The sequence below is a fragment of the Myotis nattereri genome (genome assembly GCF_964212035.1).
Source record: "Myotis nattereri genome assembly, chromosome: 14".
In the NCBI taxonomy this organism is placed as follows: domain Eukaryota; kingdom Metazoa; phylum Chordata; class Mammalia; order Chiroptera; family Vespertilionidae; genus Myotis; species Myotis nattereri.
Genome location: NC_138089.1, coordinates 31,485,267 through 31,500,908, shown reverse-complemented (window position 1 = coordinate 31,500,908; position 15,642 = coordinate 31,485,267). Strand labels below are relative to the sequence as shown.

General features: G+C 41.3%; 1 protein-coding gene across 1 annotated transcript; it reads left to right on the top strand.

Moving 5' to 3' along the window:
• Window positions 1-562: 562 nt before the first annotated feature.
• MRPS22 (mitochondrial ribosomal protein S22) lies at window positions 563-15,542 on the top strand. Its single transcript, XM_081105739.1, has 8 exons — window positions 563-743; window positions 6,236-6,399; window positions 7,527-7,691; window positions 9,449-9,592; window positions 9,879-9,962; window positions 11,452-11,597; window positions 14,395-14,503; window positions 15,410-15,542. Exons 1-8 carry the CDS (start codon window positions 572-574, stop codon window positions 15,503-15,505), a joined length of 1,080 nt encoding a protein of 359 aa, XP_080961865.1. The 5' UTR covers window positions 563-571; the 3' UTR covers window positions 15,506-15,542.
• Window positions 15,543-15,642: the final 100 nt, after the last annotated feature.

Genomic DNA, 15,642 nt, shown 5'->3' with positions numbered 1-15,642 from the left:
CAAGTGTCTGCTGTGGACATAGGTGTACCAAGCTAGGTGATGTTATAATCAAATATAGAAAGTCACTAACTTCATGGGTGAGAAAAAAGTACAGATAAGCGAGGAAAATAATCACAAATTGAGAAAGGGCTATGAAGGAAAGAGTAAGGTTCCGAGAGACAAAGTAAAGCGTATGAGTTGATGGGAGATGATGGATGGTGCTGGTGGCAATCAGGGCTTGGACCAGGACTTCTGTTTGCGGGTATGGGGTCTGTGAGAAGTTTGAATGGAGAAGCTGAATAGACACTCGGATTTAAACTGGGTCTGGGAAAAGGTTTGGGTAGGAAATGGCTATTTAGAGCCGTGGAAACGAAGGGAGGCCCAGGAAAAAGAGCACAGAGGGCTCTAGGCATAGAGAAGGACACGAACACTTTCACGTGTGAACAAGCAGTTTACAGAAACAACCTGTAAAGGCCCTGAATCTGCATGGCGCCCGGCTTCCTCCTCCGGACTACATTTCCCAGAATGCCGTAGAAACCGCGCGAGACCGAGGTCGCTCCCAGCAGCCTCCGGCGCCAGCGCCCCGATAATTATGGCGGCCCTCAGAGCGTCCGTGTTTCCTTGGAGCCTCCTGAAAGGTTCTCGGGGCGCGGAAAGGGTCTGTGTTCGGGTCCGGGCTCGGCCCCAGCCTGGCGCCCTGCTCCAGCCGCTGCCAGGGCCCTGCGGGGCGGGAATGCCTTGCCGTCGGCTCGGCTCCGAGGCCGGTAAGTGACCTGCCCGAGGTCGGCTGGCGCGTCCGGGAGCCCCACGCGGAGCCCCACCTCCCCCGCCCCGCGCCTCCCGCCGGGCGCGCTCACACCTGTCGGCTCGCTCAGTGTAACGGCAGGGTTTGTCGTTTCCGGCTTTAGCTCGCTGGTTTATCCACGTAACCAGCAGCGCTTTGCACGGGTTTTCCCCGAGAACTCATGGCCCCTTGGGAAAGTGGCCGGGCATTGTGACCGGGGGACGCATGTCAGACTGGGATTCAAACCAGGGCGGGAGGGCAGGGAGGGGGTCCCGGAAAGTGTTTAGTTCCCGGAGTGGCTATGGCCAAAGCGGAGACCGGGTTAACCATACGAGGGAGAAAAGAAAGAAGCATCGCAAGGGGCGGAAACAGCATAAAGTCCGGCAATAAGACAGCACAGGTAGTTTGGGACCCAGTTTCGGAGGCAGGAGTGATGAGAAGGGTTCGTTATGACTTTGGATCTAGGTTTAAAACAGTGGTTCCCACCCTTTTTTTTTTGGCCATGCCCCACCTAGCATCTCTAAAATACGGATGCCTTCCCCCCACCCCGGGACATACAGTTCTTATTTAAAAAGTGAACTGCTGTTCACATGGAGGAAGCCAGGAGGCTATTAACTTTTCTAAACAAGCAGCGGTGCCTGTGTAAGAGCACGGCATCCATGAAAGAGAAAACTGAAACAACCAAAGGACAGTTGAAGCACTGAGGAAGAAATCACTAAGAAATTGTTTAAAAAAATAATATGAAGCGATATGAAAAAATAGCAAATAAAGTTTCAAAACGTATAATAGAGAACTGAAATGCATAAATATGTCGCAATATATATTTATAGACTGTATAGGAGGCCCCTAGAACCATAAGAAACAAAAAATTCACTGTTAATAACTTATTTTCGAATTGCCCCCCTTAAAAACCAAATTGCCCCCCTGTGGGGTATGTGCCCCGCGTTGGGAACCACTGGTTTAAAAAGAGAAATAGCGTTGTCGCTCAAGTTTCTAGCTGGAGCAGTTGAGTGGAGAGCGATGCTATTTATACCAAGACAAGGTTCACGGCAGGAGCAGCTTTTGGAGGGGCAGGTGAGGGGCAGGTGAGGGGGGCAGGTGAGGGGGAAATGGCGGTGGAGGCGGTGAAGATGGGAAGGGGGCGGAATTCGCTGTTACTGCCGCGTAGTCTCCCAGGGTGTAAATGTACCCCAGTCTCCTATCCGCTGGTCTACTGATGGGCACTTGGGTGTTCCAGACCTTAGCTGTTGTCAGTTGGGCTGCTGTGAACATAGGGGTGCACACTTTCTTTCGGGATCACTTGGTCAAATGGCAGTTCCATAGTTAATTTTTTGAGGCACCTCCACACTGTTCTCCACAGAGGCTGCACCAGTTTACAGTCCCACTAACAGTGCACAAGGGCTCCCTTTCCTCCACATCCTCGCCAGCATTTGTTCATCTCTTGTCTTTTTGAGGCTAGCCTTTCTAACAGGGGTGAGGTGATAGCTCATCGTGGCTTTGATTTGCATTTCCCTGGTGATTAGTGACGTTGAGCATCTTTTCATGTACTATTGGTCATTTATATATCATGTCCTCTTTGGAAAAATATCTATTTAGATCCTTTGCCCATTTTTTTTTATTGGATTTTTTTGTATTTTGCTATTGAGTTGTATGAGTTCTTTATATATTTTGGATATTAACTTCATAACAACTATATGGTTTGCTAATATTTTTTTCTCATTTCGTAGGTTGTCTTTTTCTCTTGTTATCGATTCTTTTGCTGTGCAGAGCTATTTAGTTTGATTTTGTTCCATTTGTTTATTTTTTAATTTACCGCCTGGGCTTTAGGTGTCATTAGAAAAATCATTGCCAAGACCAATGTCAAGGAGCTTTTCTCCAACATTTTCTTCTTCTTTTATGATTTCTGGCCTTTTATTTGTCTTTAATCCATTTTGAGTTAATTTTTGTGAGTGGTATAAGATGGTCTAGTTTCACTCTTCTACATGTGATTATGCATTTTTTCAGTACCATTTATTAAAGAGACTGTTATTTCTCTAGTGCGTATTCTTAGCTCCCTTGTCAAATGTTAGCTGACCAGGCACTAGTATGCTGGGCTTATTTCTGGGCTCTCGATTCTGATCCATTGGTCTGTGTATCTGTTCATATGCTGGTAACATACTGGCTTGATTACTATAAAGGCCATGTATGACAAACCTACAGCTAACATACTCAGTGGTGTTTAGTATAGCTTGAAATTAGGAAGTGTGATGCCTCCCACTTTGTTTTCTCAAGATTGCTCTGGCTGTTCAGGGTCTTTTGTAGTTCTGTATAAATTTTAGGATTTTTCCTGTTTCTGTAAAAAAATGCAATTGGAATCTTTTAAAAAAAATAATTCTTTATTGTTGACAGTATTGCATGTGTCCCTTTTTTACCCCCATTGACCCTCCCCCCAGCTCACCCTCACTCCAACCCCCACCCCCCGCAATTGGAATCTTGATAGGGATTGCATTGAATCTATAGATGGCTTTGGGTAGTATGGACATTTTAACAATATTCTTTCAATCCATGAACACAGATACCTTTTCATTAATTTGTGTCTTCCTCGATTTCTTTCCTCCGTTTTATAGTTTTCAGTATAGAAAACTACAGAATTTTTGCAGAGGATATTGCCTTGTAGTTTTCTGTTAGTTTTCACCTCCTTACTACTTTATTGCTTTTTGATGCTGTTATAAATGGGATCACTTTTAAGTTTCTTTTTCAGAAAATTTGTTAGTGTATAGAAATGCTGATGATTTTTAATATTTTGTATTCTGCAACTTACTGAATTTGTTGATTAGATGTACCTTTTTTGGTGTATTTTCTATATGTATAGAATTTTTAATATATACAATCATGTCATCTGCAAACAGAGACAATTTTACTTTTTCCTTTCCAGTTCTCTTTTTTCTTCCTTCCTTTTTCCCCCCCTTTGCCTAATTGTTCTGGCTAGGACTTCCTGTACTAACAAGTAGCAGAGATGAGGGTGGTACCCCTTTCTTGTTCCTGATCCTAGAAGAAAGGCCTTTAACCTTCCACCACTGAGTATGTTAGCTGTAGGTTTGTCATCTATGGCCTTTATTATATTGATGTATGTTCCTTTTATACCTAATTTGTTAAGACTTTTTATCAGGAATAGATGTTGAATTTTGTCACATGCATTTTCTGCATCTATTGAAGGGATCAGGTGATTCTTTCATTCTATTAATGTGATGTATCACATTGATGTATTTCATTGAGTATGCTGAACCGTCCTTGCACCCCAAGGATAAAACCCACGTGCTCATGGTGAATGATCTTTTTATGTGCAGCTGAAATCAATTTACTGGTATTTTATTGAGAATTTTTGCAGAGAATATTGCCCTGTAGTTTTCTGTTAGTGTTCTTTTCTGGCTTACTAATCAGGATAATGCTGGCTTCATAAAATGAGTTTGGAAATGTTCCCTCCTCTCCAATTTTGGGAAGAATTTGAAAAGGATTGGCGTTAATTCTTTAAAAATTTAGTAAGGTTCACCTGTGAAGACATCTGGTCCTAGACTTTTCATCAATGGAAGAATTTTGACTACTGGTTCAATTTCCTTACTAGTAATTGGTCTGTTCTGATTTTTTTGAATTTTTAAAATTAAAATGTCAATTACAGTTTACACTTAATATTATTTTATATTAATTTCAGGTGTACACCATAGTACAGATTGGTAGTTACAAAATAGTCATGGGGATGCAAATGCATAGGAAATATAGTCAATAATTATGTATGGTGCTAGGTTGGTACTGGAATTATCAGGGGAACAGTTTGTAAAGTGTATGATTATCTTTCTCATTTAATCTAGGATGTATATTTCTAAGAATTTTTCCATTTCTTTTAGGTTGTCCAGTTTGATTTGGGTTCTTTTTTTCCTTGGTTAGTGTAGCTAAAGGTTTGTCAATTTTGTTTATCTTGCCAAATAATCAGTTGTTGTTTTGTTCATCTTTTCTATTGTTTAGATTGCATTTTAAAGAGTTTACTGTGTATTCTTTGGAGAATGGTTTATAGTGGAGTCAGAAGGAGACAGGGAGACGTAAGGAGGCTAAGGCAAGAGATGAGGATGGCTTTGGCTAGGGTAGAGGCAATGGAAATGGAGGATTGAAGAAAATTTATGAGGTATGATAGGAAGTATCTTCTGTGTCAGTGTCCTTTCTTGTAAAATGGGGATAATCATAGTGTTTACGAGGTTGTTGTGAGGATTAAATGTGCTAAGTACTTAGCTCAGGAAGCCCTGGCCCATAGTAAATACCCAACAAATGTTAGCTGTTATTACTGTTACCGCGGTGGCCTTAGGCAAGGCGTGAGTCAGGGATGACCATAAGGTATCTGGCTCACAGGACCTACTGGATGGTGGTAAGACAGGGAATGAAGGAAAGGCAGGTTTAAGACAGGATTTCAATAATATTGAAATGCATGTGCAGTGTTCATTGGGTGTGTGGATGCAAGATGTTCTTGGCTGGAGATTCAGATTGGAGAGTCTCCTGCATACAGAAGTAACAGAAGCCAGGAGGTCATCACTGAGAATGAGAAGGGAGCGAAGAAGGGTGTAGTTCAGAATCCTCAGGATACCAGCATTTACAAGACGAGCAGTGAAGAAGTGGCTGGGAAGGAATGACTTTTTTTTTTTTTTTTTTTTAATGAAAGTGGAAATGGGGGTTAGGCAACGGGATAGGAAAACTGCCTGGGGCAGCACTGAGATCTGGGTCTCCTCTCTCGTCCAGGGCTCTTCCATGACACCAGATGGCCTCGTCAGTGTCATGCCCAATCCAGGCCTCTCTTTCCTAGCGCAACCCCTCAGCCTAGAATTTTCTTCCCTTTTTTCTTGGCCCTATTGAGGCCCCTGGGAAGCCATCTTTTGATCCCTTCACACCCTGCATGCTCCCAGGCTATGTGGAATTCCTTCCTCAGTAGTCACACAACTCACCATGCCTCTCTAGTCTGTAGTCTTACACTGAGGAGCACCACAATCGATGGAATTCATGTAGGCTTGGTTTAGGGTCTGGCTCTATCACTTAATAGCTAGGTCTTTAGGCATGCTCCAGTATCCTCATTTATGAAATTGGGATATCAGTGCCTGTTTTGTGGGCTGCTATAAGCATTCCTGAAAATGTATGTAATTCTGGCATATAGGAGACAACCTATAAATGAAAGCAACTATTATTATTATTATTACATTCATTACTTTTTTCCTGTTGCTTCCTCCACTAGACTTTGAGTACCTTTTAAATGGCAGAAACTATATCTTCATCATTGTGAATATTCAGTAAATTTTAAATGAAGGCATGAATCAATAAATGGATATCATAAGTACTAGCATTATGTGTTGAGGTAGACATTGTGTTAATCATTTTTTATTTTTAACTTTTTTATTTAGAGGTCTTGCTGGCTTGTCATTTTTTTCCATTTCTTATTTGCTAAAATCATTTTAACAGAATCTGGTAGCTCTGAGATCAAGAAACCTACATTTATGGATGAAGAAGTCCAGAGCATACTCACCAAGATGACAGGTTTGAATTTGCAGAAGACTTTTAAGCCAGCTATCCAAGAACTGAAGCCACCAACCTACAAGCTAATGACTCAGGAGCAGTTGGAAGAGGTACATGAATGCAGGAATATTGGTAGACTACCTTTCTTTAAAGAGCTAAGAGGTATTTAAAGACCCCTCCAGATGATACTTGTTCTTCCACAGGCACTAATGAGGGGGGAATTCTAGGCACAGAACTGAGAAAAGAAATATGAGCTGGCAGGTGGAGGATCAGGAAACATGGCCAAAAATTAGGCAGACTGGGGCATGTGGGTCAGGTATCTGGGTGTTCAAGCAAGAGCCGCCTCTGCCCCAAAACCAGCCTGAGCATTCTCCCTTTGCCCTGCTTGCTCCAGCTTCCTTCCTGGAGAAGCAATTGTCGTGAACTGCTTTGAGGCTGAAACTGGTGTGATTATGAGATCCTTCTGAATAGCATCCTGCTCGGGCAGCAGGGTCCTCCTGGCGTCCTGGGTATTTGTGGAGAAGGCTTCGATGTATGAACACATGAAGCACAATCGCTCTTATTTCTAATTCAAAAGTAATTTATAATCATAGCAAAAATTCAAATATCCAGTGGCATATCACACAAAGAGTGAAAGTTCCCCTTTCACCTCTGAGAGGTAACCATTGTTAACAGGTAACAGTGGAGCAGTGCGGTCAGTGGTTAAGAGCATGGACTCTGGGGTTGAGTTGTCTAGGTTCAAATCCCAGTGCTGCAACTTCCTAGCAATTTGCTTAACATTTGTGTGCCTGTTTTCTTGCTCATAAAATGAGGTAACAATAGTACCGTAATGTAGTTGTGGGCCAAATACATTGAGAGTATTTGAACAATATCTGGCACATAGCAAGAGCCCAATAAAGGAGATGCTCTATCCTATTTCAAGCAGCTTTTGTGGCCTGGCTCTGCCTCAGCATTCCTTTGCTGTTTAGAGCAGTGGTCGCCAACCAGTGGACCACTGGTAGTCCGTGAGGTCCCAAAGGTTGGCGACCGCTGGTTTAGAGAATGGTTGAGCCTATAGCTGGTTTTCTCAGCCATTCCACAGAGGCAAAGCCAGGGCCCCGGAGCCCACTCACTGATTCATGGCTCTGGCTTCTTCTCTTTGCAGTCCGTAGTGTTTTTGATTAATGTCCGCTTTTGTCAGATGGTCCTTTGGTCTGTAGTCAAGTGGCTTTCCTTAAGAAATATTTTACTTCATTAGGCTACAAGACAGGCGGTTGAGGCAGCTAAAATACGATTAAAAATGCCACCGGTTCTGGAAGAGCGTACACCAATAAATGACGTGTTAGCTGAAGATAAGATTTTGGAAGGAACAGAAACAGCCAAATACGTGTTTACCGATATATCATATAACATACCACACCGGGTGAGTATATGTCTCATAAAGAAATTATCTCTGTTTGAAAATACTATGTGGAGATGGGACTGAAGGACAAGGGTCAACATCATGTGACCCAGTTTGAATCTTCCAAACCAGAATTTCTGTGACGGGAGAACCTTCCGGAAGATACAGCTTAAGGAAGAAGAGGAATGCAGAGCAGCCCCACATCATGTTACCCTTCCCCTACAAATTCCGAGCACAGGATATTCCAGGTTGACTGCAAGGAAGGAGACAGGTGTGCTGGTAGAACCAGGGCAGAGGCTTCAAGGCAATGGGAGCAGGGAGATCCTTTCTGCCCAGGTTAGACTGGCTTCCTTAGCTGACGCTGTCTGAAAAGATGGGAGTGTTTCTTTCTTGTAAGTACCTGATGACACCAAAAACCCAGACTGCCCAAAGCATTTTCATTTTTCAGAATTCGCAGTAAGAATGGCATATTCCCCAGATAATTCCCAGACAGCACCACTTGTGCTGTGGTTTTTATTCTTCCTCCTCTTCCCTCGACTGTCAATTCCAAAAGGAGACTCTGCTACTTATCAGTTTTGTCTTTGAGCCTTTTCAAGTAAAGAGTAAAAAGAGGCATTTACAGTTCAGCCCACAAAATGCAGTGGAGTATTACATATGGGAGGGTTGGGGAAGGGCTACCCCATGTTAGCCTCTTTATCATACATGGTCATAGTTAGAAAACAGGATTTGAGCAGTGTCCATGTTAGTAGATGAACCACCATATACCTGATCTGTACACATCACAGAGTTTCATTTTAATGATAATTTCTGCTTTGGGGTGCTTTAATAAATATTTGCAGTGCTATGAAGACTAGTTTGTGGGAGCATTCTATAACCTGAAAGGGAAAAAGGAACTTGGAATTCAAATTACCAAAATAATTTTGAGGAATAATTGTTATTTTGACATCTATTTTTTTCTATTTCTAGTTCTTGATGAAAGTTTTAATTATATTATCCTCAAAACATGTTCAGATACTCTTTACTGACTCTGAAAAGATGAGTCAGTACCACCTGGTTAATTTGATTAGATATGTATCAGTTTTCTGCTATATAGTATGCAAACTCTGTGTAAGTCACTCTGGGTGTTGCAAAGAATTATGACCACATAAATCCCTGCCCTTTTACAATACTAACAATATTAACAATATCTGAGAGGTGTTAAGAATCTTGCACAGGATACACTGTCAGTTGAGTGGTACAGAGCGTAGTGGAATTCAGAGAAGGAAGTGATCCCATGGTCTGGGACTTGGCAGTTGGAAGAGTGGAGAGACCAGAGGCAGGTGGACCCGTCAGTTTGACACATCTTTGGGTTTGTTCTTTTTATTCCCAGGACTTTCAATGTAGATCATACAGTAGGAAAGTCTGTTTAAGTGAGAGACTGGCATAGGGAAATGAAACAATTTGAAAAGGCTTCATAGCACTTTTTCATCTGAAGTGCATTTAGATGAATCTCAGATCAGAAATTTTTAGTTGAAGCATTTTATGTATTGGACTCACTTTAGGACCTGGTTGGCACTTAGTCATACTTTCATTTTAGATCTCTGATTGGCAGAGGCCCAGCAGTAATTAGTGAAGGAAGTATCAAATCTTAGCCAAGTCTTTGAGGTTTGAAATTATCATTGAAATATGCACATGATTGCATTTCATGTTTCCCAGTTGTACCTTATGGTGTTTAGTGGGACCCTACAACTGAAAATAAATCCTCATAAACTCATCCTTGATTATATTTTCTATTTCAGGAGCGTTTTATCGTCGTCAGAGAACCAAGTGGCACACTACGCAAAGCCTCTTGGGAAGAACGGGATCGGATGATACAAGTTTATTTCCCCAAGGAAGGTCGGAAAACTTTAACACCAATAATTTTCAAGGAAGAAAATCTTAAGGTAATGCGACTTGGTTTCATAAGAGTCAGTGGTGACGGATTCTTTGCTGAAACAGTTGACTCTGGTGCTCCTTGGCATTTTGCTTTGATAAACACATAAAAATTTCCAATGATAACTCAACTAGGGTTATTTATCTAGTGGCTGGGATTTGAATGCAGATGTAACAGCCACAAAGCCTGTGTTATTTCTGGATACCTCTTGATGGGCATGCCTGTCATGGCATCAGGATAAGTGTTGAACTTTCATGTTCTTCTCATCTAATTCCAACTCTGCTGTGTGGTTTTAGACCATGTACAGTCAAGACCGGCATGCTGATGTCCTTAATCTCTGCGTGGCCCAGTTTGAGCCAGATTCTGCTGACTATATCAAAGTGAGTATATATTTTCTAGTTTCTAAAGTATGAGCTTAAGTATGGTTATGAGTAAGGTTTTTAATATAGCAAATGAGTGAAGTTATAAGCTTTGATATGGGGGGAAGAGAAAGGAAATACCTGAACACCTGTCAAGGAAGGACCTGATATTTAACAGATATTTTATCCTTACAATACCCTTGAGTTAAGGATGATAAAATTTATGTTCGAAGAGTTAAGGAGCCTGCCCTAGTCGGTTTGGCTCAGTAGATAGAGCATCGGCCTGCGGACTGAAAGGTCCTGGGTCCGATTCCGGTAAGGGCACATGCCGGGTTGTGGGCTCAATCCCCTATAGGGGGTGTGCAGAAGGCGGCTGATTAATGATTCCCTCTCATCATTGATGTTTCTTTTTTTTTATGTTTCTATCTCTCCCTCTCCCTGCCTCTCTGAAGTCAATAAAATACTTTTTTTTTTTTTAAAGTAGCTTGCTAAAAGTTGTACAGCTAGTGAGTGATGGCCAAAGTCTGTTCTTTTTTCAGTTTATCATAAAGGAACAAAGTTACCTACTAAAATTTACCAAAATGCAGTGTGTTTAATCACTGAAGCACCTTTTATGTGTAAGGTAGTATTGTAGATAGTACAGATGATGACATCAGCTAGGATATTGTGTGCTGTGTCAAAGCTTGCAGTCCAGAAAGGACTGTGGGGAAGGGTGCTACATAAGCTTGCAGGTAATTTTCACCGTAGTCCAAGACGTTAGGTGCTAAGAGGTTACAAAGTGCTGTCGGGAAAGGCTTCACAGGTTTCTTAAAGGGCAGGGACATTGTGGTGGGTGGAGTTGGGTGAGGAGAGGGGTTTCAGGTAGCGGGTACAGTATAAACAGGCAGGAAACAGTGTATGCCTGGGAAATGACCAACCATCTGGTGTGGCTGTATACACAGTGTGTATGTAGGGGGTGTTCAGGATTAGACTAGAGGGGTAGGTGGGGCCCTATCACGGGTGACCTTAGATGCTAGGCTGAGGAACCTGGACTTCAGTCAGCAGAAAGCCTTTGAACATAGGAATGCCCTCATCAAAGTCTTCATTTCGGAAGATCAAGGACTCAAGGAATGTTAGTTAATAAGATGGACAGTATATAGTAGTTGATGGGATAGGGTAGTTGACGAGATGGGGGGAAGGAAGAGGAGTGAAAGAATGTTCTTGACCAAGAAATAATGGTCCATTATTTCCAGTGGTTTCTCTATATGTGTGCTTCATAAATAGTGCTTGGCTGCTGAAAAGTAATTGCGCTGGTTATAAATGGTTGGCACACTTGTTCCAGGCTGCCATTTGTGTCTGCAGTGGAGGGAGTTGGTCTAAATCATCTTTTGGTTAATGATAGTGGAGACAGATTAAGTAGACCTGATTTTACTGATACTTTCTTGGGCAGTACTCAGGCTAGTAAATGTATATCTAGTAATGCCACTCACTTTTTATTTTTCTAAAAAAACCCCACATCTTATGTGGACAGGTTCATCATCAGACCTATGAAGATATAGATAAACATGGAAAATATGACCTTTTACGTTCAACAAGACACTTTGGTGGAATGGCTTGGTATTTTGTAAATAAGAAAAAGATTGATGGTTTACTGATTGACCAGATTCAGAGAGATTTGTAAGTATGATCTTAATTCCTAAGTAAATTCTTACCATTAAAGTGAATCTGTATTTAAGCTGTTATTTTTTCAGTGATAAGTGTACTGTCCAGTGACAAATAGCTTTCACTTACCTCAGTTTGTTTATGGGTTTGCTCTTCCAGCACAACCCAGTTTTCTGGGTTTGCTTCTGTGTTGTGTAAACAGAGCTAGAGTCTTTGAAAAAGTAAGTGGCTTTGATGTGTTCTGTGTGCCCTGGATATTGACTGATACCCGGCATGCCCGGTGCTCGGGGGTTTGGGGGGAAGAGGGCTGGTTGTGCTTGTTTTCTGGTAGGATTCCTCTTGGGGCTTTTCAGTAAAAGTCATCACTTAATTTATGGAAATACTCTTATTTTTTTATATATCTTGCTTTTGTAAGATTAAGGCATTGAAAGGTTGTATTTTTCAAAGTCGGATGAAATGAATGTCTGTTGTATTTTAGCATGTAGACTGGTATGCGCTCAGCCTTCTTAGCTGAAATAATAGTGTACTTTCTAACTTATAGAATTGAAGAGAAATTTTTGGGGGGATATGTTTCTGTTGATTGGGTTAGAAAGGCCAAAATAACAAGGAAAAGAAACCAGCATGGCTGTACTAATAAGTCAGTCAACTTTCCACAAAAAGCCTTTACTGAACTCAGAAGGTGGTTTATTGCTACCTTCAGACTAAGGTGTTTTGACTCCAGAGTATCCACCGTGTAATCTGAACCATTCGTACGAAGGTAAAGCATTTGCAATTAGAAGGTGCCATAGGCATTGTCTAAGAAGTGCAGTCCATATTTGAAATCAGCATCATTTCTCATAGAAACAGCATTCCTAACCGGAGGTGATGTCCAGCCAGCACACTTCAGCATGTGTCGTGCAATCCAGTATAAAAGGCAGGACTATACACACCTTTATCCCACATAAGCAGAGGCCTGGCTGGTGGCCATGAGGATGCTTCAAGTGAACTGCCTTTAGGTGCATTAGCTTTGACATCACCTGTGAATGAATTTTCTTAGTTTCTGAAATGTAATCATTTTGAAAATATGTTACTACAGAAACAATATAACTTTTTTTTATAGGACATTAGAGCAACACAGAAATGCCTTTGAAAATTAACATTTTTTGTCAAGGTGTACTAATATGTGATATAGTGATATCACTATGACATCTGGGGCAGTTTATTTGCATATGGGGAAGGAGTGTTGTGTACTGAGTTAACCTTTGCTACTCTGCATAACTTCTGTGGGATTCTGAACAGCTTGCTGCAAATCCCAGGTGAGCCAGTAGAGGGTGCATGCCCTCACTGAATGGAGCCCAGGCCAGAATTTGGAATCTGCAAACATTTCTGAGGACATGTTGATTTTTAGAGAAAGAGAAACATTGATCACTTGCCTCCTGTACATGCCCTGACTGGGAATTGAACTCATGACCTTTTGGTGTGTCCAATGCGCTGAGCCACCTGGCCAGGGCCCATTGTTAGTTTTGAATTGAGAGTCTTTTAAAATCTTTTTGAACATGTACACTATTTTTTTAAATTTCAAATATGGGCTATGTGTGAAGCTAAATCATTCTGTGGCACATAGGAATTATACTTCAGCATGAATGTAATGAAGCCCTGAACATGATTCTGCTATACAAAAACTAAACGTGATTCTAACATATACAAAGCTCTAATGGGAATTAAGTTTATATTTTGAGGAAATATTTTGTTGTCATCTTTATTGAACTTTGTTAGACTATAACAAGCAGAATAGATTTATAATGAACATTTCTGAATGTTTTCTCCCTGGAAAATTTTACTATATGAGCAGGTCTGGTTTCTCAGTTCCCCCAAGGGACGGCATTTAGGGTGGATGGACCTTGGGATAAGCCCTGAGCATTTCTCTACGGCTTAAGGAATTCCTTACCAGCAGCCTTACCGAAGTCACCCCACCCTCTACCCCCCAGCTCAGGTAATAGGAAAGCAGGATCACTGCATTAGGGTGTCCTCACTCCACCCCAGCCAGAAGCCAGTACACAGCAGAGCCTCAAAGCACAAGCATATTAGAAGAGTTATTTTTAAATATCCGCTTGGCTTTGAGGTGGCAAACAGGAGGAAGTTGTTGACTATGTGAGAAGTTAGTGACTGTTTGGTGAAGCATAGGGAAGTTTTAATGTTGATGAAAATTTAAGTACAATTCTGAATTCTTGTTCTGGCTTTCCTTCATCTGATGTGCATAATTTCAAATTTGCTTCACTAGGATGCTAATTTTTAACTAATGGGTTCCTGAGTCTTTCCTTGGACTCCTAGGAGGCTTCTAATAGAGGCATTTATCTACCAGTTGAGTCTCAATGAAAATTTTTTGTTAGTAGATGTCACCACTAATACTTACAGGCAGTGGCTTTGAGCATCCCTTACCACCAGCCTCTGGCTCATGTGGGGTCAAGGTATATTCCTGCCCTCTGAGTTGGATTACATCATCTGCAGGTGAAGGGGGCTGGCCTAGGAATCATCTACCATTGCAATGTTGTTTCTATGAAAAATGATGCTGCTTCCAAGAATACAGCCACTTTTAGAATACATTCACTTTATAAATTGGGAACTGCCTGTAGACTCCTGCCCTACCTACTGCAGAATTGGTATGAACCCTAAATTAGCTAATTTCCCTGAAAACGCCTTTGAAAATAGAAAACTGAAGGATTAAAAAACTTTTTCTGGCCCACGGGAAACTTGACATATAATTTAGTTTAAGCAGGCACACCCTTTTATAGGACGGAGCAAACGGAAAAAAGAATAAACCCTTTCTCTCTAGAGTCGATGATGCCACCAGCTTGGTCCAGCTGTACCACATCCTCCATCCAGATGGCCAGTCAGCTCAAGAGGCCAAGGAGCAGGCTGCTGAGGGGTTACATTTAATTAAGGTAAAGGGACTTTTCCACACTAACTGTTGTGTGGTAACTAAGTTGGGAAGAATTCTAAAGTACGTCATATGTAATGGTAACTCACCAGGTCTGTGGTCTGGGAACAGTGATTAGAGCCCCGTTATTTCTTCAGCCTGGACACTAGAAACACTGATGGGCTGAGGAAGTTGCAGGTGGTATTGGAGAAGTACTATCATCTGATGAAATCACCATGTCCCCAGTGCATGGGCCACCTTCTTATTCAGGTGTCCAGAAGGGGAGATGGTGGTGCTTGTATGTACCAAGCCTTAGTTGCATTATTGTTTTGAACTGCAGATGTCTCTAAAATGTTGAGAGTTGATAAAATTTTTTAGGAAGGGGCGATCATTGTGTAATTTTCATCTCTTCTAATGCTCAGAATAGACATTGTTTTGTGGCTCTGGCTTCTATCCCAACATTATCTATGCATGTGCAAAGTAGTTATACAGCTTATTACTAAGATAAAGCAACCAGGGATGTGAACAGTCTAAGAGTAGCAGAGAGAGACCGCAGTACAAACACTGGTTTTCTGTGATAAGCCAGATAAAGCAAAATGCTTTTCTAGAAACATTCTCTTCTGATTTCTCTTGAAAAAAATTTTCTGACCCAAGGGAAACTTGAACATAATGGTTTTCATTTTATCTAGCAGAAGGTGCAATGTCAGGTTTTCTGAAAGAGGGCAGCCGTAGTAGGGCACTTCTGGTGTTTAGAATTAGTATTGCTTGAACTGTGCTGGATACTGTTTTTCTGTCTCTGCAGTATGCTTATTGCTTTATAATCAGGAAAAAAATTGTGAAACTTGGAAGGCTTTTTAAACTGGTGCTCTGCTATTACAGAAATGTCTCAAAACTAGTATAAAGTTAAAAACTTTTTTTTCCATTTAAACAGGTTTTTGCAAAAACAGAAGCACAGAACGGAGCATATATAGAATTAACACTACAAGCTTATCAAGAAGCTTCCATTAGCCAATCTGTAGCTTCCTGAAAATACTTTTCAAATAAATTTCATTTTGCTAAATACTAACTAGCTTTCTGTTAATATCGATTGAGCTGAGTGTTTAAAATTGTCAAGGTACTTACGATTTGGAGTTCCAAATAGTGGCCCTACCACAAAGAAAAACT

Coding starts and splice junctions, on each gene's coding strand:
- MRPS22 (XM_081105739.1), top strand. CDS start 572: ATGGCGGCCCTCAGAGCGTCCGTGTTTCCTTGGAGCCTCCTGAAAGGT. Junction 9,963..11,451: donor ATTCTGCTGACTATATCAAA/GTGAGTATATAT, acceptor TTATGTGGACAG/GTTCATCATCAGACCTATGA. Junction 11,598..14,394: donor GACCAGATTCAGAGAGATTT/GTAAGTATGATC, acceptor CTTTCTCTCTAG/AGTCGATGATGCCACCAGCT.